General features: G+C 26.7%; 1 protein-coding gene and 1 pseudogene across 1 annotated transcript; both read right to left on the bottom strand.

Annotated features, from left to right (window-relative positions):
* Nucleotides 1–2,345: 2,345 nt before the first annotated feature.
* LOC126550475 (uncharacterized) lies at nucleotides 2,346–3,343 on the bottom strand (annotated as a pseudogene).
* An 11,016-nt stretch (nucleotides 3,344–14,359) lies between these two features.
* On the bottom strand, nucleotides 14,360–15,039 carry LOC126550391 (uncharacterized). Its single transcript, XM_050201826.1, has one exon. The coding sequence runs from the start codon at nucleotides 14,978–14,980 to the stop codon at nucleotides 14,360–14,362; it is 621 nt and encodes a 206-aa protein (XP_050057783.1). The 5' UTR covers nucleotides 14,981–15,039.
* Between the last annotated feature and the right edge of the window lie 1,108 nt (nucleotides 15,040–16,147).

Below are 16,147 nucleotides of genomic sequence, written 5' to 3'. Positions count from 1 at the left end.
AATATTTGTAATTTTGACGAATTGTGTCTATGTATTTTGATAATTTTCGAATCACTCATAAATTAGCTTATGTAAAAACTTTCACTTAATTTTCAAGTATTTTTCTCAGTTAAAACAATTTTATCGACGATTATACATAAAATTTCAAATACCAATTAACAGCTGAAAATTAACTAAAATTTTTTTTAAATTATTTAATAATTTTGAAAAAAAAATTATATGAAGAAAACATCACTTAAAAATAACTGGGGGAAGTTTCAATTGTCTACGACTTATAATTTTTGAATACAAATAAATATCAAAAATTCGTTTGAGTCTAAATCTTTATTGTACGTGATTTCGAAAAAGTTTAAATTTCAAACTCTCATAAAATTGTTTGGTTTTAGTCCGGTAGAGTTTTAATGGATGGTATTAAATTTGAATTCAATGATATATTATCATTGTATAAGAAAAACGATTCTGAGCGAAGACGGTCAGTCAGCCTATGATATATTTATTTAACTAAGTATATTTGATGATATTATTGTGATTTATATTATATAACCTAATTACGTGGAACCTTGTTTTAAATTTTTAATCCTTAGCTATAAAAATTGAACATTTTTTAAATTTTTAACTACAAAATAATCTGTAAATAATCAATTGATAAATTTAGTCTAAATTTAAACTTTAAATGATTATAAAAAAAATTGTGCCTATGTATTTTAAATATTTTTCAACTGCTATTGTAACAATATATCAGGAGCCTTGTATCAAATGTTCATGCATTTTTATCCTACAGATAAATTTTAATTGACATTTATAGAAACAAAAAATAAAAAAAAATCGAAAATTGCTTATGTCCGCAAATAGCTCAAAACAAATCAAAATATTTTGAAAATTTTATCTTATATCGAAAATGCTCATTTAAACAACCAGTAAAAATTTCATGTATCTACGGCAATTCACTTTAAAGTTACATCCAACACCAAATTTGATTTTGTCGAAAAACCGATTTTGCGTAAAAATTCCCGTTTTTCCTTAATTTTTAAGTTGTTGAAAACTATTAACACAAAAAATTAAAAATTAAGGAAATAAACACACATCATTGTCAATCAATACATTCATGACTCTGTTATGAATCTAAAAAGTACCTACATTAAAGTATTTTAAATACCTACTTTTGAATGACAGTACCTACTATAATACGTATTCCAAATACAAATGATATCAAGTACCTATATAACCAAACACTGCATGAAATTTTGTATTTGAATAATTATTTTTCTTTTTATTCTCTTTTTTTGTTAAAAAATTGTTGAACAACGATGTTTACTGGTGTTTTAACAATTTTTTTTTAAACATTATAAATGAACCTGTTCAATTAATTGAACGATGTACGAACGAACAAATTACCATATTGCTAACTCGGTATAATGACAAATGTCTACAATGTACATTATTCAAATAAAATGAAAAAGCGATTTTTTAAAAATAAAATCAGTATGTAAACAAATGAATATTATGCAGTGTATATTACATTTAAAAAGTATTCTAAACAAAACTGATTATAATAATGAATTCAGATTTAAAGAAATATTATTTAAAAATATTTATATTTAAAGATTGATTTACCATTGCTCTTTGATTTGGTTTTGATGGAGATGGAGTGCCGTCGGGTAACTGGTCCATAATTTTAAAATGTTTTAAACAAATTGCTTAATAAAATCGAATATTAATGAAAAAATAACGATCATGTGTATACGGACAACGGGCAAGTGAACTCTCTTAGCGTGGGTATAGATCGCAAATGAACATAGGCATACGTTGTGTGTTAAGGTTATGTATCCGTATTATGGAATAAAAAATAAACATCTGCCAGCCCTTACCAAACCCACCCTGGCTGCCCCCAGTGGTTCCTAATATACAAATACACAATAGATAACGCAGACGAACGAGACACGTCTGGCCTTTTAGGAATTATACATTCCACAGGTGGCATTCCATGTGCAGTGTTCTGCCCGACCGTATGACGTGCGACGTTCACGTTAGCCGGAAACCAGCGGTCGTCGACGACGTGAGCCGAGAGACAGGGCGCCGTCGTTGCCGTGCGAACGCGGTCTGAGGGTGGAGCATGCGCGAACGCCGACGAAAACTGGTCGGCGGACTGATTATTCTCTCGTGGAATAGACTGTAGATAAAAGTAAGTATAAATTATTGTTCATATATAAATGGTCAGTAGATATATTATATAAAAATAAAAGTAATTATAAATAATATTCATGTATAAAATATGTTCAGTAGATATGTTAATTAAATCGTTTTCAGTTACTTTCATTAACTGGTGCTTCAGCATGAATAATTGATCAATACTCATCTATTTCATCGATAGGCACCAGAGCTAAGGCACATATTCTCCAAACAGTTTTTTTCACTTCATCATTATGTGTATAATCGTGCACTAAACCAACTTTTTGTACTTGACGCCATATAGATTGCCCAAAATGAAAAAGGCATCCTTTTATTTCTATGTTATACCCAAATGAATCTCGTATAGCAACAATCATTCCTATTTCAAAATCAATTTGAAATGTTTTGGGCTTGAAAGCCAAATCATTTCTCAAAGTAGCTTCTTTAATTATATTGAACATTCTCGTATAGGTATTAGTGCTTTTATTCGGTAAAAAAGTATAAACCTAGATATATAACTATAAATATAAAAAACATTGTAATTTAAATATAATAATTAAAATTAAATACTAATAATAAAAATAAAATCTTTAAAAAATAACCTATGAAATAAATATAATAAAAAAATGTGCTACATCTTTTAAATGATAACATACTAACCATTGGCACCATAACACCCATTACAAAACAGTGTAATGTATATATTTGCATAAATAATTTAGGGGCAGATTTAAATATACCATCCATGAAAACAATTTCACTGCTACAAAGTCGTTTTAAAAATCCTTCTGTTCCAAATATAATTATTTTATCATCATTTCCTTCTGAATCTAAATAATGTATATACATAATATACATACCAGCAAGAGGAATAGGTATATTTAAATTTTAAAATAATGTAAAATAATTAGGTACCTAATAAAAAATCTCACCCATCGTTTGTAGAACGACAGTCACCTCCAATCGTTAAATCGCATAATTTCGACGGTAAAGGGGGAATCATTTTCGTTTTTTTTCTGTAACCGGAACTTTTTATGCTAGTAAGTACTGGAATAGCATCTACAATTTCAGAGTTTGTAGCATCTTGTATTCCTGAAGTAATTACAGATCTCCTTATTTCTTTAAATGCTTTAAGTACTGGTTTTGTTGGATTATTTGAAATTTCCTCTTTCATTAATTATATTTAAAAAAACACCTATAATTTATAAAATATGCATCTTTTTTAATTTTTTTTTTTTTTAATAAATACAAATATTACTTACTTTCAGTTTATTTCTAAAACCACGATTCGCTAACTCGACTCAATGTGTTGGGTGATCGTGTTTTTCGGCAATACAACATCGGTATTGTTTTTTAAAACAGCACGACCGCCGCAATTTTGAATACATTTATAATATTCAGTTGTGTCCCGTATTCTATCAATGCGATGAATAAAATTATCAACCACTAGTAAATCTCGTTCTTTTTCAGATTTGATTTTATACCATTCCATTTTTAATTAAATGTTTAATAAGAATAAAGCACTTTTCAATACAGTTATCCTAAAGTTCGATGTAAAGACGGCTGCATTGAACTAAATTCATCGATCTATACTGCATGCGGATTTTATATTTTTATGTGTGGAAAAACATTTTAACATTGAACTTATATCGATAATATACCATATTATCGCTACCTATCTTATCCGTTTTTGATAAAATCATTGTCAACTGTCGGCGAATCGGGAAAATTAAAACTTTATTAATAATTTGTCGGAGAACCGAGACGTCGGCAAACTAGACTGTCGGCGAAAAGGGAATATTTTAAAAATATTATAAAACTGGTAAATTTGTAGGCAAACTGAGTTGTCAGCGAATTGGGATTCGGCAAAGTGGGTATAAACCTCCGAAATGACAATATATGATTTTGATATGATTGGTCCCCTTAAATTTGAATTATTATATACTACATATTTTTTACTTATTAAGTATAAAAATCTACTTTTTAATATTAAATGGACAAGTTTTCAGAAAATTATGAAACATATATGAATTCTTAGTCTGATATCTCAAAGGTGTCCGAATTAGAATTCTATAAAGAAGGGTATTCAATTATGTTGAAAGCATATGAAGCCAATATGCAAGTAAGTAATTTAATTAAATTAATTAATGAATACTATTACAATAATCGTTTGGCTGGCAGTGCCACAAATGCAATATCAAAAGTATCATGTAATGATTGTTCTATGTTTATGTGCAACACCACAGAAACTAAAAATTCTCCAGAAAAATACAAGTTTTACACAAAATCATTGAATAAAAGAGGATAGAAAGAACCATGCATCAATACAGTACTTTTAATATTTAATTGTGAATTAGTGTATAGCAAATATCAAACCCACTTTTTACACAACTCAAATTTTAATATCGTAGATGAAATAAATAATAACATCAAAATTAAATTTCATCAAAATTATATCTATATTAACATATTTTAATACATATTTATTAATTCTAGTTAATGTTTTTTTTCATCTTTTAGTAAAATTTAATATAATATGTTCTACATTTTTAAAATTGTTACAATTTGCAGACACAGAATTATTTAAATTTTGATCAGTTTTTTCAATCATACATTTATAATTTCCTGTATTTGATACACTTTTTAGTGAAATTATACACTTGCATATAAATCATATAATACATTTTTGATGCACAAATAAGTTCATATTCTACAATAATTGTTTCATAAAAACCAGGCTCATCATGAATTTCTAATTTCTATTAATATTATTATGAGTCACTACAAAATTTTACCATCATTTTAAGTCCAGGTCTATGGAAAATGTATTTCTAACTTGATGATACAGTTAAACTAAAATTTTCGTTATGCAGTTATGCAAAATATGAGTAATGATTAATATATTCAAGAAATTAAAAACAATTCTCCAATAACCCCAGATCTAAAACAATAATAAAATTTAAAAGTGGCCCTAATAATATTAATACAAATTAGAAATTCATGAAGTTCCCAGTTTTTAGGAAAAAATTATTTGTGCATCAAAAACGTATTATATGCTAGTATGTAATTATTTACTAAAAAATGTTATTTCTTGAATTTCTTACTTTAATAGAAACTATTTCTAATATTTAACAATAAATAGGCTACAACACCATCATTTACTAAAAGGCAGGTACAAGCTGAGGGCAAAGAGGGCAATGCAACAGTTGCTGATAGACAATCTTTTTTTTTTTACTTAATAAATATCATTGCCTCCCTCATTTCTCTAATCTGTATCTACCTTTACAAAATGTCTAATATCAGTATTTGGCATATTGCTATGTAAAACAATACAATTTAAAATTAAAATACAATATGTTCTTTTACTACTTTATATTAAAATTAATTATACATCATAAAAAAAAATACTTAGTAGCAATCTAAATATAATAATTTATCATAGATCTTAGATCCCAAAAGATTTTTTTTAAATTATTTATTTGATTTATACTAGAATATTTACTTGTTTTATTTTACAATACCTAAATTTCTATTTTTACTAATCAATGCACCAGCAAGCTATAATATTTCAGAATTATCTTTTAGGATTAAAATTTAAATGATTGATGTTGTAACCTTATTTAAATTTAAGTATGGAATGTCATACAAATTACAATACATTTTTTTTCATTTACAATTTTTAGTTTTATATACATATAAAATGGTTGGTAATATTTTCTTCTAGAGTGTTTGGAATGTTGGTTGGATTCAATTGTTTACACTTCTTTCAAATTTAGTTGATAAGGTATCTAAAAAAATACAATAAAAACCTAATTACTTGAATAATATTTCACTTAAAATATGTAGGTACTAAGTATACAAACCATATTTTTTATTTTGTCGTATATTGAAATATTAAAATCCAATATAGAAACCAATATTTTTATTTTTATTGTTTCCAGTTGTAAATTGGAATTTTGTTTTAATATGTATCAATCAAATCATCTGGTTATTTTTTGTGAATACAGAAAATCTTAGAATATCATTATTAAGAATTTTAGTATGCTATAGATTTTCTAAAATGGCATTGACTATAGAGCAACTATCAATGTTAAAGTCCTACTGGATTGTATTATCAAAATGTTAACCATATTGACTGGAATAATTAACAAGTCAGTAATCCATATAAATTGCAACAAAAATTGTATAGAGCTGATGTATTAACTGAAATCAAAATGTTTATAAATAATTATAATAAGAATTATTTATAATAGTTTTTACATATAACAATATGGTGACCAGAAGTACTTTTTTTTCATAGGACAGTACTCTTTTTTGATGCAAGTCCTAGTGTCATTAAAAGTAGTGTTAAGTATAAGAAATTGTAATATTTTTTTGAAAATATTATAAGTTACTACACGTTTATGATTTTTTAAGATTTAGTATTAATTTATATTTTATGGTTCAAACTAATGCAATCTAATTGGTTGTTAGCATAAAGTCGCGGCAACGAAAAATGAGCGCCAAGTCCGTCATGCGCCAAGCGGCAGTTTATTAGTAGTGACTAGTGGTTATCAATCTTTGAACAAAAAGCCCGCACAACAGCTGCACTATGTTGGGAATCATTGGCCGTATGAGTGAGTAAAAACAATGGGTCGCGGTATCAACGCTCATTTTTCGTTGCCGCGACTATTTAATTTAATTTGTTAATGTTTCCTATATTTTAACAAAGTTTTGTATTAATTTATTCAAATTTTCCACTTGGTATTTTACCTTAAAAAAAATAACTAAAATATTTATAGGTACTTTAGTTTAAGTTTACTTAAATTTCATAGAATTGTTATCATAAAGACCCACATCTAACGAGTTGACATTATAATTTTAAATAATTAGTTTTTAAGTACCTACCTAGGTAATAATAATAATTAAAAAAAAAACTATTATTCGCGAACATTCGTAAAGCCTGTATATAATAATACTTTTAATGTACCTACGTAATACGTACGTTCCCAACAATATAACTACAAAATAAGTAATACTTACCAATATTTAATAGGACTTTCAAAGTATCAAATTCACACGCGTAATCTCAATTTAAATAGATACTTCTATGTTTAAATAAATTAATAAACAAAATAAAATATACCTAATATAAACAACACATTATGACATATTATTATAATATAAATAATATTAATATGTAGATGTCTGCAAATATCTAGATAAGGGTCCTGTTATTGAAAATATATTCATATATAGATGTGCGATTAAGATAGTTCCATACTTTAATAATGGAGTTAATAAGTTATTTGATTTTGATCGAATATCAGGTTTAAACGACTCATTTTTGGAAATTTTAGAAAGTGCAATGATTAAATCTGGATACATGACATCATTAAATTTACCAAAACTTCCAAAAATTATTTTTACAGCTGTTTGTTTAGCAGTCCACCAACTGTCTGAAATAGATTGCAACCGTTTATGACGTATTTTTTCATGTTCATTTTCGCTAATATCTCTCCATATAATCATTCGTTGATATGTTTCTTTGAAAAACACTGAACATGCATTGATCAAAGAAAAGAAATTAGCCACACGAACTGGATTTTTAGTGGCATCGGTAATTACTAAATTTAATACGTGGCTGAAACACCATACATGTATCTGTTCAGGAGCGACTTTGCTCAACCATGCAGTAAAGCCATTGTAAACACTTTGCATATAAATATTGATTTTCATAAACTAAAAAATATTCATACTTCAAATGATTACATTTGTTTTAAAAAAAAATTAATTTTTAACTGTTTAAAATTCTGTCATGACTTTAATGTGAAATAAATATTTTGTTAGGTAAATAATAAATATTCATTGGAGAAAAAATAATATGATTCTATTGTCTATACTATTATTTACTGCTATAAAATAATATATTATACTAACCGTTTTTTTCTTTCTAAGTGCCATTCTTCGCATTGATGTTGCCGTTTAGTTCGTTTTTCTAATGATTGTACTTGACTTATTGATAATTATAATTTTTCTAAAAATTTGGTCTGTAAATTAGTGTACTCAGCATCAGTGATATTTTCTAATGGATCAATTTTCTCTAAAACAGCACCGTAGTTTTGATCAGGTCCTGCAGATGCTTTAATTTTTGATCGAACTATCAAGCTGACAAAAGAGACGACGTCGTCTTTTTTGGCATAGTGATGACTCGTGTTTTTTAACATATCGTTTTGTAAATAAACCCGGACTCTTTGTTGTAATATGTTTATTAAATAATGATAAACGGCTCATACCAGATTTGTAAGCCGTAACAGCAACATTACACCTTAACTCATAAGATCCTTTTTTTGAAAAGTTAATTCGCTTACCACCAACAAATTTTGCTAAAATAGAATTATACGATTCTGCCGCGTTGTTGTTATAATTATACATTAGGCTTTCAGTGTGGTATATAAACATATTTTTTATTTTCGTTTGTAATAAGTCGGTTTTTTCTTATTAATTATTTCCTTTTATTACAATTTTCTTTTACATACATAAATAATAAATATTATAAGATATTTTGGTTCATTCGAACTCACAATAAATATGATACAATTTTACAAACATATGATACGAATGCGACTCACGGATACTTTATTCACCGGAACCGAGAAGTACTAGCACTCACACAGCGGCGTTAGTGCATATAGTTAAGCGCTAGATTGCTAGAACATATACAACTGTGTAATATGTTGTTATAATGTTTTAATTAAATATAATTTATTTGCAAATGCTTACCCGACACTAACTATAGCATATCAATACATTTTAACTCTCCCTGTTACTCAAGTTGCTTGTGAAAGGTCATTCTCAACATTGAAGTATTTAAAAAACAGGCTGAGAAATTCAATGACCAATGAACATCTTGAATATTTTATGTTAATGACCATTGAAAATAAAATTCTCATGAAAATAGATAATAATATTTATCATAAATGCAGTTGGTGAGAAATTTAAGCTATTATCTAAATTATTATTATAAGTTTAAAAATCATTTTTATTATATTGTTTATAATTTTTGTATTTATTTATTACTGATTACCTTATACCTACTAGTCCTACTATACCTAAACTATTAAAACAATATATAATTATTAATTATTAATACCTATTTCGTTGGTTTCAACTATTGAACTATACCTACTATTTTATTTTTCAGACTTCCAGGTATTAGTGGTATATTAATCAAAGATGGGCTAGTTAATAAAAATAATTAACTGTGGCTACCTAGTAAGTTAAGCCATAAATTGCGCTAGTATTTTTATTTGTACTAACATTTTTCAAGACGCTTAGCCCTGTATAAACATTAAACATACAATTATTATTTTAGTACCTACATACTACATTGTTACTAGAAACTTATAAGCTACATCTATGCATAAAAAATTAAAATTAACTTAACTGTACAAATACAATAATGATAGTTAACTATTAGAAGCTAAGTTAAAACATTACAAAATTTAACTGAATAAGTTAATAAGTTAAAAACATAAATAACTAACTAGTTAAGATAAAAGTTAAAAAAAAATTAACTTTAACAAGTTAATGTTCACCATTGTATTATTAATATAATATGCGTTAGAACTGTTAGAAGACAGAAGTTTAAAGAAATAACAAAATAGTGATTGAAATACTTTTATAATACTGAAAGCAGTAATAAAATTAGATGTACTTATTTAATAATTTTGAAACATGTAGGTGTAGTAAAATAAAATAAGGAAAACAAAGCTACCTAATGGGGGACCATTTGTAATAGATTAAAATAAGTAAAATATCGGCACGGTATAGGGGGGTGATAGTAAATTGGTGATTGGTAAAATAAATAGGTCATATGGGTAATAAATTATTAAATGATGGTAATTGGATGCCTTGTCTACATTACTTTATTTTGCTACGATATGTTATTATATCGATGTAAAACTATATAGATTGAAATTCCACTTACCTAGTTTATGGATAGTTGTATTATTTTGGATTGTATAGATATCTCGGTGTCATGAGTTGATGAACATTATTAATTACAATCTTATTACTCTTTACACAAACGATGGAATATTGGACTCGAGTTATAATTTATAATGATAGATGCTTGACATAAATAGGAAGAAGTTGAATAAAGACTAAAATTTGGATATAGGATTTAAGATGAATATTATTGGATGTTAAGCAGTGTAAATGATTATGTAAACAATTTAGGTTTTAAACAATAAAGAAAATATACCAATATAGGTTTGTACTCAGAGAATGGTGAACCAAAGTAACGTTAAGAAGTTTCTCGAAAATATATATGGAATTTGTTTGTGAAAATCGATCTTGTCCAATCCTCCTGGTATCTTCAGTATTGGGATGCACTACTACTACGCTCTTGTACAATGCCAGGATGCTGTGTGAGTGTTATGGTTTTTATACACTTTTCCCACTACATTAGGTCATCTGGTGAGGTCAGGTCGCTTATGTGACCCGCGTGTTTATTGCGTAATTTTGGTATATAGTTTTAAATTTGATTGTTGTATAATTGTTTTCTTATAATATAATGATCTTGGTATTTATTTTAATTTGATCAATCGCTATTTCTTCATCTTTTAATAATTGTAGTATTAATTTTAATTTGTTTATTGTAATTCCATTGTTTTGTTATAATTGGATGACATTAGATAATACTCATATTAATTTATCCAATTGCTATGTTATCATTTAATGATATTGACATTTATACTTAATTTGGTTACTTGCATTTGGTTCCACATTGTCTAAGTACGCCTATAATTGGAAATCTACTTTATACATTTATTAGAATATAACACTGTGATAGTTATATATTACATAGGTAAATAGAAAAACCAAATTCGAGCGTAGCGAGAAAAAAAATTTGGTGGGTGGCCTGGATAAATTTTAAACTCCCGGCCTGAATAATTAGCGATATTAACGATGGTAGATACATCGCATTTATACTGCAACCTTCTTTTATTTTTTCTTGACTTTTTTTAAAAATATCCTCAGCCAATTTTTGAAAAGGATTTTTTTTGTTATTGAGACCATCCATTTGTGATGTATATTCTTCCTCTAGAAAATCTCGAGAATGATCCTCCGATTCAATATTAGCCATTATGTTAGGGTATTGTTGTTCTATGTTTACAAATCCAGAGGATGTCATTTGTATTAAATTATTTTTATGACGTAATATGACGTTCACAAGTTATGTTTAAACCTGTGTTTATATTAGTCCCGTCTGTTTAATTTGAAAAAAACAATAAATAAAGATAAGATTATTGAATACATTTCTGGTAGTGATTGGGTATTTATTATTAAACCTATAGTACGCAGTGTTACTTCTTTAATTCGTCTAGGTATGGTCTTCAATGGAATCCATCTACTAACTAATTTCATAAAATGATCTATATCTATCCGAACAAAACAATTTGGTAGCCAATGTGAGCCAGAAGATTGTTTTCCTAATGTTAGTTCAGCTCAAACCAACAAGTATTGATGTAGAGAGGAATATTGAGTGAACACTTGAACTATTGCTGATAGCAATGCCATAGATTGGTCGCATACTGCTTCTTTAGGAAGAGGATCGTCATTACTTACCCATTTTGCCAACCAATTAAATATAGTAAGTGTGTTATGTCGTTCGCTTATCATATTTGAAACTGGGAAACTTTGTTTTTTTGTTTCATCATACACCGAAGCTTCATATAGGTACATAGTTTTAGTTTTATGAATGCCTAAATTTTGAAAAATTTTTACTACTGAACCAGTAGCGTCAATAATAATTTTTGGATGTGAGGAATTTTTACAGTAGCTTCTATATACGTGGATCTGTACTGGAGAATGGTAGTGAAGAAAAAAAGGGTCAAATCCCATATCATGCAATATGTCCTTAAATTCATTTTCTGTTTTCATAATTGCTAGTGAAGTTAATACATCTTTGTGTCTATTTTTATTAGATAAATAACGCCACTTTAATGTATGTAGAGACATTTCCTGATGGTATTATTGCTGGTTCAGGATCACCTGTACATTTAAACAAACTATATCATTACCCAGATATGTAATGAGCTAGACACTATAATAGTAAAAAGTGTTTGGGAAGATTGCATTTATACACTTTTCCTGTGTTCCCATATATGTATTGTTATATAAATATAGATGATGTTTATTATACCTAATAGTTATTAGTATTATTTATAAGTATATTTATTAGTTATTTATTAGAATTTATTATATAGAATAAACTAACCAGTTTTCATAAGTCGTACACTTTCCATTTCTCTAAATGTTTCATTGGCTTTGCCATCATTTATATTCTTTAGAGCAATATTTTTAACAAGTCCAATCATTCGTCTTTTTTTTAATTTGTTGTGTAATTTTTCATAGTTACCAATATATATACAGTCCATTAGTACTCTGTAAATTCGGAAAAAAAAATAGAACATAGATACTATATTTTCTTAAATAATACAGTTATAATTTATCAGATTTTGAATAAAAAAATTACCTGAAGTTGCTTACTGGCTTTTGAGATATTATTCCTTCAAAATTTGAATCACATATTTTACATTTTACAATTAATTTTATATAAAAATTGTCATTATCTATTACAGAAGCTCTTTGAAACGAAATGCAACAAGGCAAAATAGTATGGATCCAAAAATGCTCTGCCATTATTGGTGTCCAGCAACCTTTGGGGAGGACGTAATAAGATCTGGCACTCCTTAAAGGCCGACTGGGGTCAGTTATATTGTATTTTACTTCTTCAGGTTGTATTTGCTTCCATTCCTCAATAGAAAATTGAAAACAAATTTAAATATAATAGTTTAAAATATACTTTATTGATCCCAAAAATTTACCTAAATATATAATATAGGTATAAATATTCTTAAATTTGAAGGCATACATAAAATGTATGAAGTTACATTTTAGATTCTGAACGGAGTGATGAGTGTATTGATTTTACAATGATGTATGTTTTTTTTTGTTTTTGTGTCTGTGTATAGCATAACTAGTCAAAATAATGCTTCAATTTCAAACTTCGGGGGTGGTTTCCGATGGAAAAGTGAATTATTTGGAGATATTTGGTGCATTATACAGGTAAAAAGTAAACATTTTCAACAGTTTTCAAAAAAATCGAGAAAAACAAAAAAAAAAAAATGACGGAAAAACGGGAATTTTTACGCAAAACCAGTTTTCGACCAAATCGATTTTTTTATATGGTTGTAGTTCAAAAACTAATCACTGTAAATACTTGAAATTTTCACCAAATGTTTATTTTAGTGTTGTAAAAAATTTTTATGCAAATTTTTTTTGAAGTGAAAAAAAATTTTGGATGACCAAAAAAACTTGAAAATTTAATACAAGGTTCCTTATGAGTTTTTCTTATTGTAGCTAACAAAAATTGAAAATCGTTAGTCACAGTTTTTTTTATAAGCGTTTATAGTTCAAATTTTTACGAAATCAGTCGAAAACGCGAAAATTTGCAAATAATTTTAAAGTTGAAAAATCATAAAATGTTTTGTGTTTATAACTGAGGATTAAAAATACAACACTTAGTTTACAATAGAGTTTTCTTCAAGTATCTATAGAGAAAACTCGAAGCATCATTTTAGGAAAAATTTTAAGTGCGTTTGAATTTTAAATTTTTACGAAATCGCGTAACGATAACGATTTATCCTCAAACGATTTTAAATATTTGTTATTATTCAAAAAGTATAAGTCGTAGATACTTGAAAATTGTACTAGTTATTTAGATTAGTATTTTCTTTACATGATTTAATTTTCAAAATATTTTGAGTTTTTTTGAGCTATTTATAGACAACTGAAATTTTTAATTTTTCTGATAAATTATTTTTGAAGTGTCTAGCCGTTTTGGCGCCAACTAACTTAATATAATTTGTATCAAAATTGTACCTAAAAAATTATTACAAGATTAAGTAAAAATATAAATATATAGTAAAAAATTAAAACATAGTGAATAGTTAATTATAAAATTTTACTTAAAACATTATTATAAGATAATATAGTTAAAATATAAATATAAATATATAGTAAAATTTAAATAGTTAATTAAAAAATTATTACATTAAAAATAGTTACCCTAATGAAACATTGTTTGCAATGCCTCTTAAAAATAATAAAATTCTATTTTTATTATAATTAGACATTAATTTTAAAATTCTTTTATCATTGTCAATGTATTTTTTTTTTTTTTTGGTGGACTTCCACCAGTAACTAATTGTTCATAAAAAACGTCTCTTCCTGTTTGGATTTTTTTAAGGCAATTTATAAATGACCATATTGTTGGATTAGTAACCCCCATTTGAATATTTAAACGCCTATTAGCAGCTTCAGCGTGATTATTTGTGCGGTTTTGGTTTGTTAACACCCTTTGATATAAATTCAATATTTCTGGAGGAAATTGTGGTGATCGACGACCTACTTTTCTTCGATTTTTTCTTCCTATAAAGTATTCTTCGAACCATTCAAGTAACGGAAAAATGTCGTCAGATAAATCAACAGCAAGCAAATCTGTTGCCACGTCCATATGTTCAATTGGTACAAATGCTAATGAAATTATCATTTTTACCATCACAGAAAAATTAGCATCATTGTCATAATTTGATATCATTCCTATGTCTCCCATTTTTTTCCGAAAATTTTTGGTTAAATGATAATAACATCCATGTACGTTTACTTGAGGAAACGCTTCTTTAATTGCACTAATTGCAGCAATTTCAAAATCAATAGAAATTGAATCTGGTAATAATCTAGGATTTAGATCGATCAACATTGTAAATAATTTGCGATAAGTTTCACCTTTTTTATTTGGTAATAGTGCGTATATTATTGGATGAATACCGCCTACGTTTTCTTCCAAAATAATGTATACTTACGAAAATAATGAAGCACGGGTCAAAACTAAATATTCACTACCTAAATGCACAGAAACTTTTTAAAAAAAAAAAGTTCGAAATTTTGTAAAAAACTTATAGAAATGGGTCAATAAATGATATATGTACCACAATTTTAGTAAAATTGAATTTACTTACAAAGTTATTTAAGTTTTAGTGGTGGTTACATACACTAACCACCGTCCACCATGCATACATAAACAACATATTTTTTTTTTATAACTCAAACTTCTTTATTAACAAACGTAATATAATAAAAATAGATAATAACAACTTATGAATTCTGTTGGATAGGTACTTGAATAACCAATTAATAATCAAACATCTGAAAATGTAAATTCACCCAGATAGCAAAAAAATTTATTATCAACATTGCATTAAAGTTTGTTTACTAACGATTACAGTAAATACATATTGAATGGATGTTTCTTTTTGATTTTTTATTGTCTCCACAATATGCATGCAACTTTTATTGGCCACAGTTTTAATATTCATGCCATTTTAAACAATGAACATGCATATAATGATACATGTGTGTTGTATAACATGCCAGTGATATTTGTCTAATGCATTAAACATTTTTTGTAACCTATATGTAATATACGATAAGTGTCGATTTAGAATGTATATAACATTTATATAATGTTTTATTCTCAAATGTTAATATAAATGTAATGAAGGGACAATATTGACAATTAACTATAGTAATTCGTAATATTGTAATATTTTAATGTAGAATTATAATAATAATACGATTCAACATTCCTAAAATATATTATAAATAAAGTTAGATAAAAAAAGTCAAGTGGCACTCGGGGACTGCCGCGATAAAGCTATTGCAGTATTACATATTAACACGAAATAAGAAGTTAATAAAATTTAATAAAAAAAATAATAATAATAATATAATATAATATTATTATATTATTATATTATTTTTATTATTATACTGTATATCGTCGCTGAAACTGCAACACCGCATATCTCAAGATTTGACAAAATGCATTTGTTTTGTTGGTAGATAACAGTGAATAATATTAAACTAA

The sequence above is a fragment of the Aphis gossypii genome, chromosome 2, assembly GCF_020184175.1.
Source record: "Aphis gossypii isolate Hap1 chromosome 2, ASM2018417v2, whole genome shotgun sequence".
NCBI lineage: Eukaryota > Metazoa > Arthropoda > Insecta > Hemiptera > Aphididae > Aphis > Aphis gossypii.
Note: the sequence above shows the minus strand (reverse complement) of the source record. Positions and strands in the feature narration are given on the sequence as shown.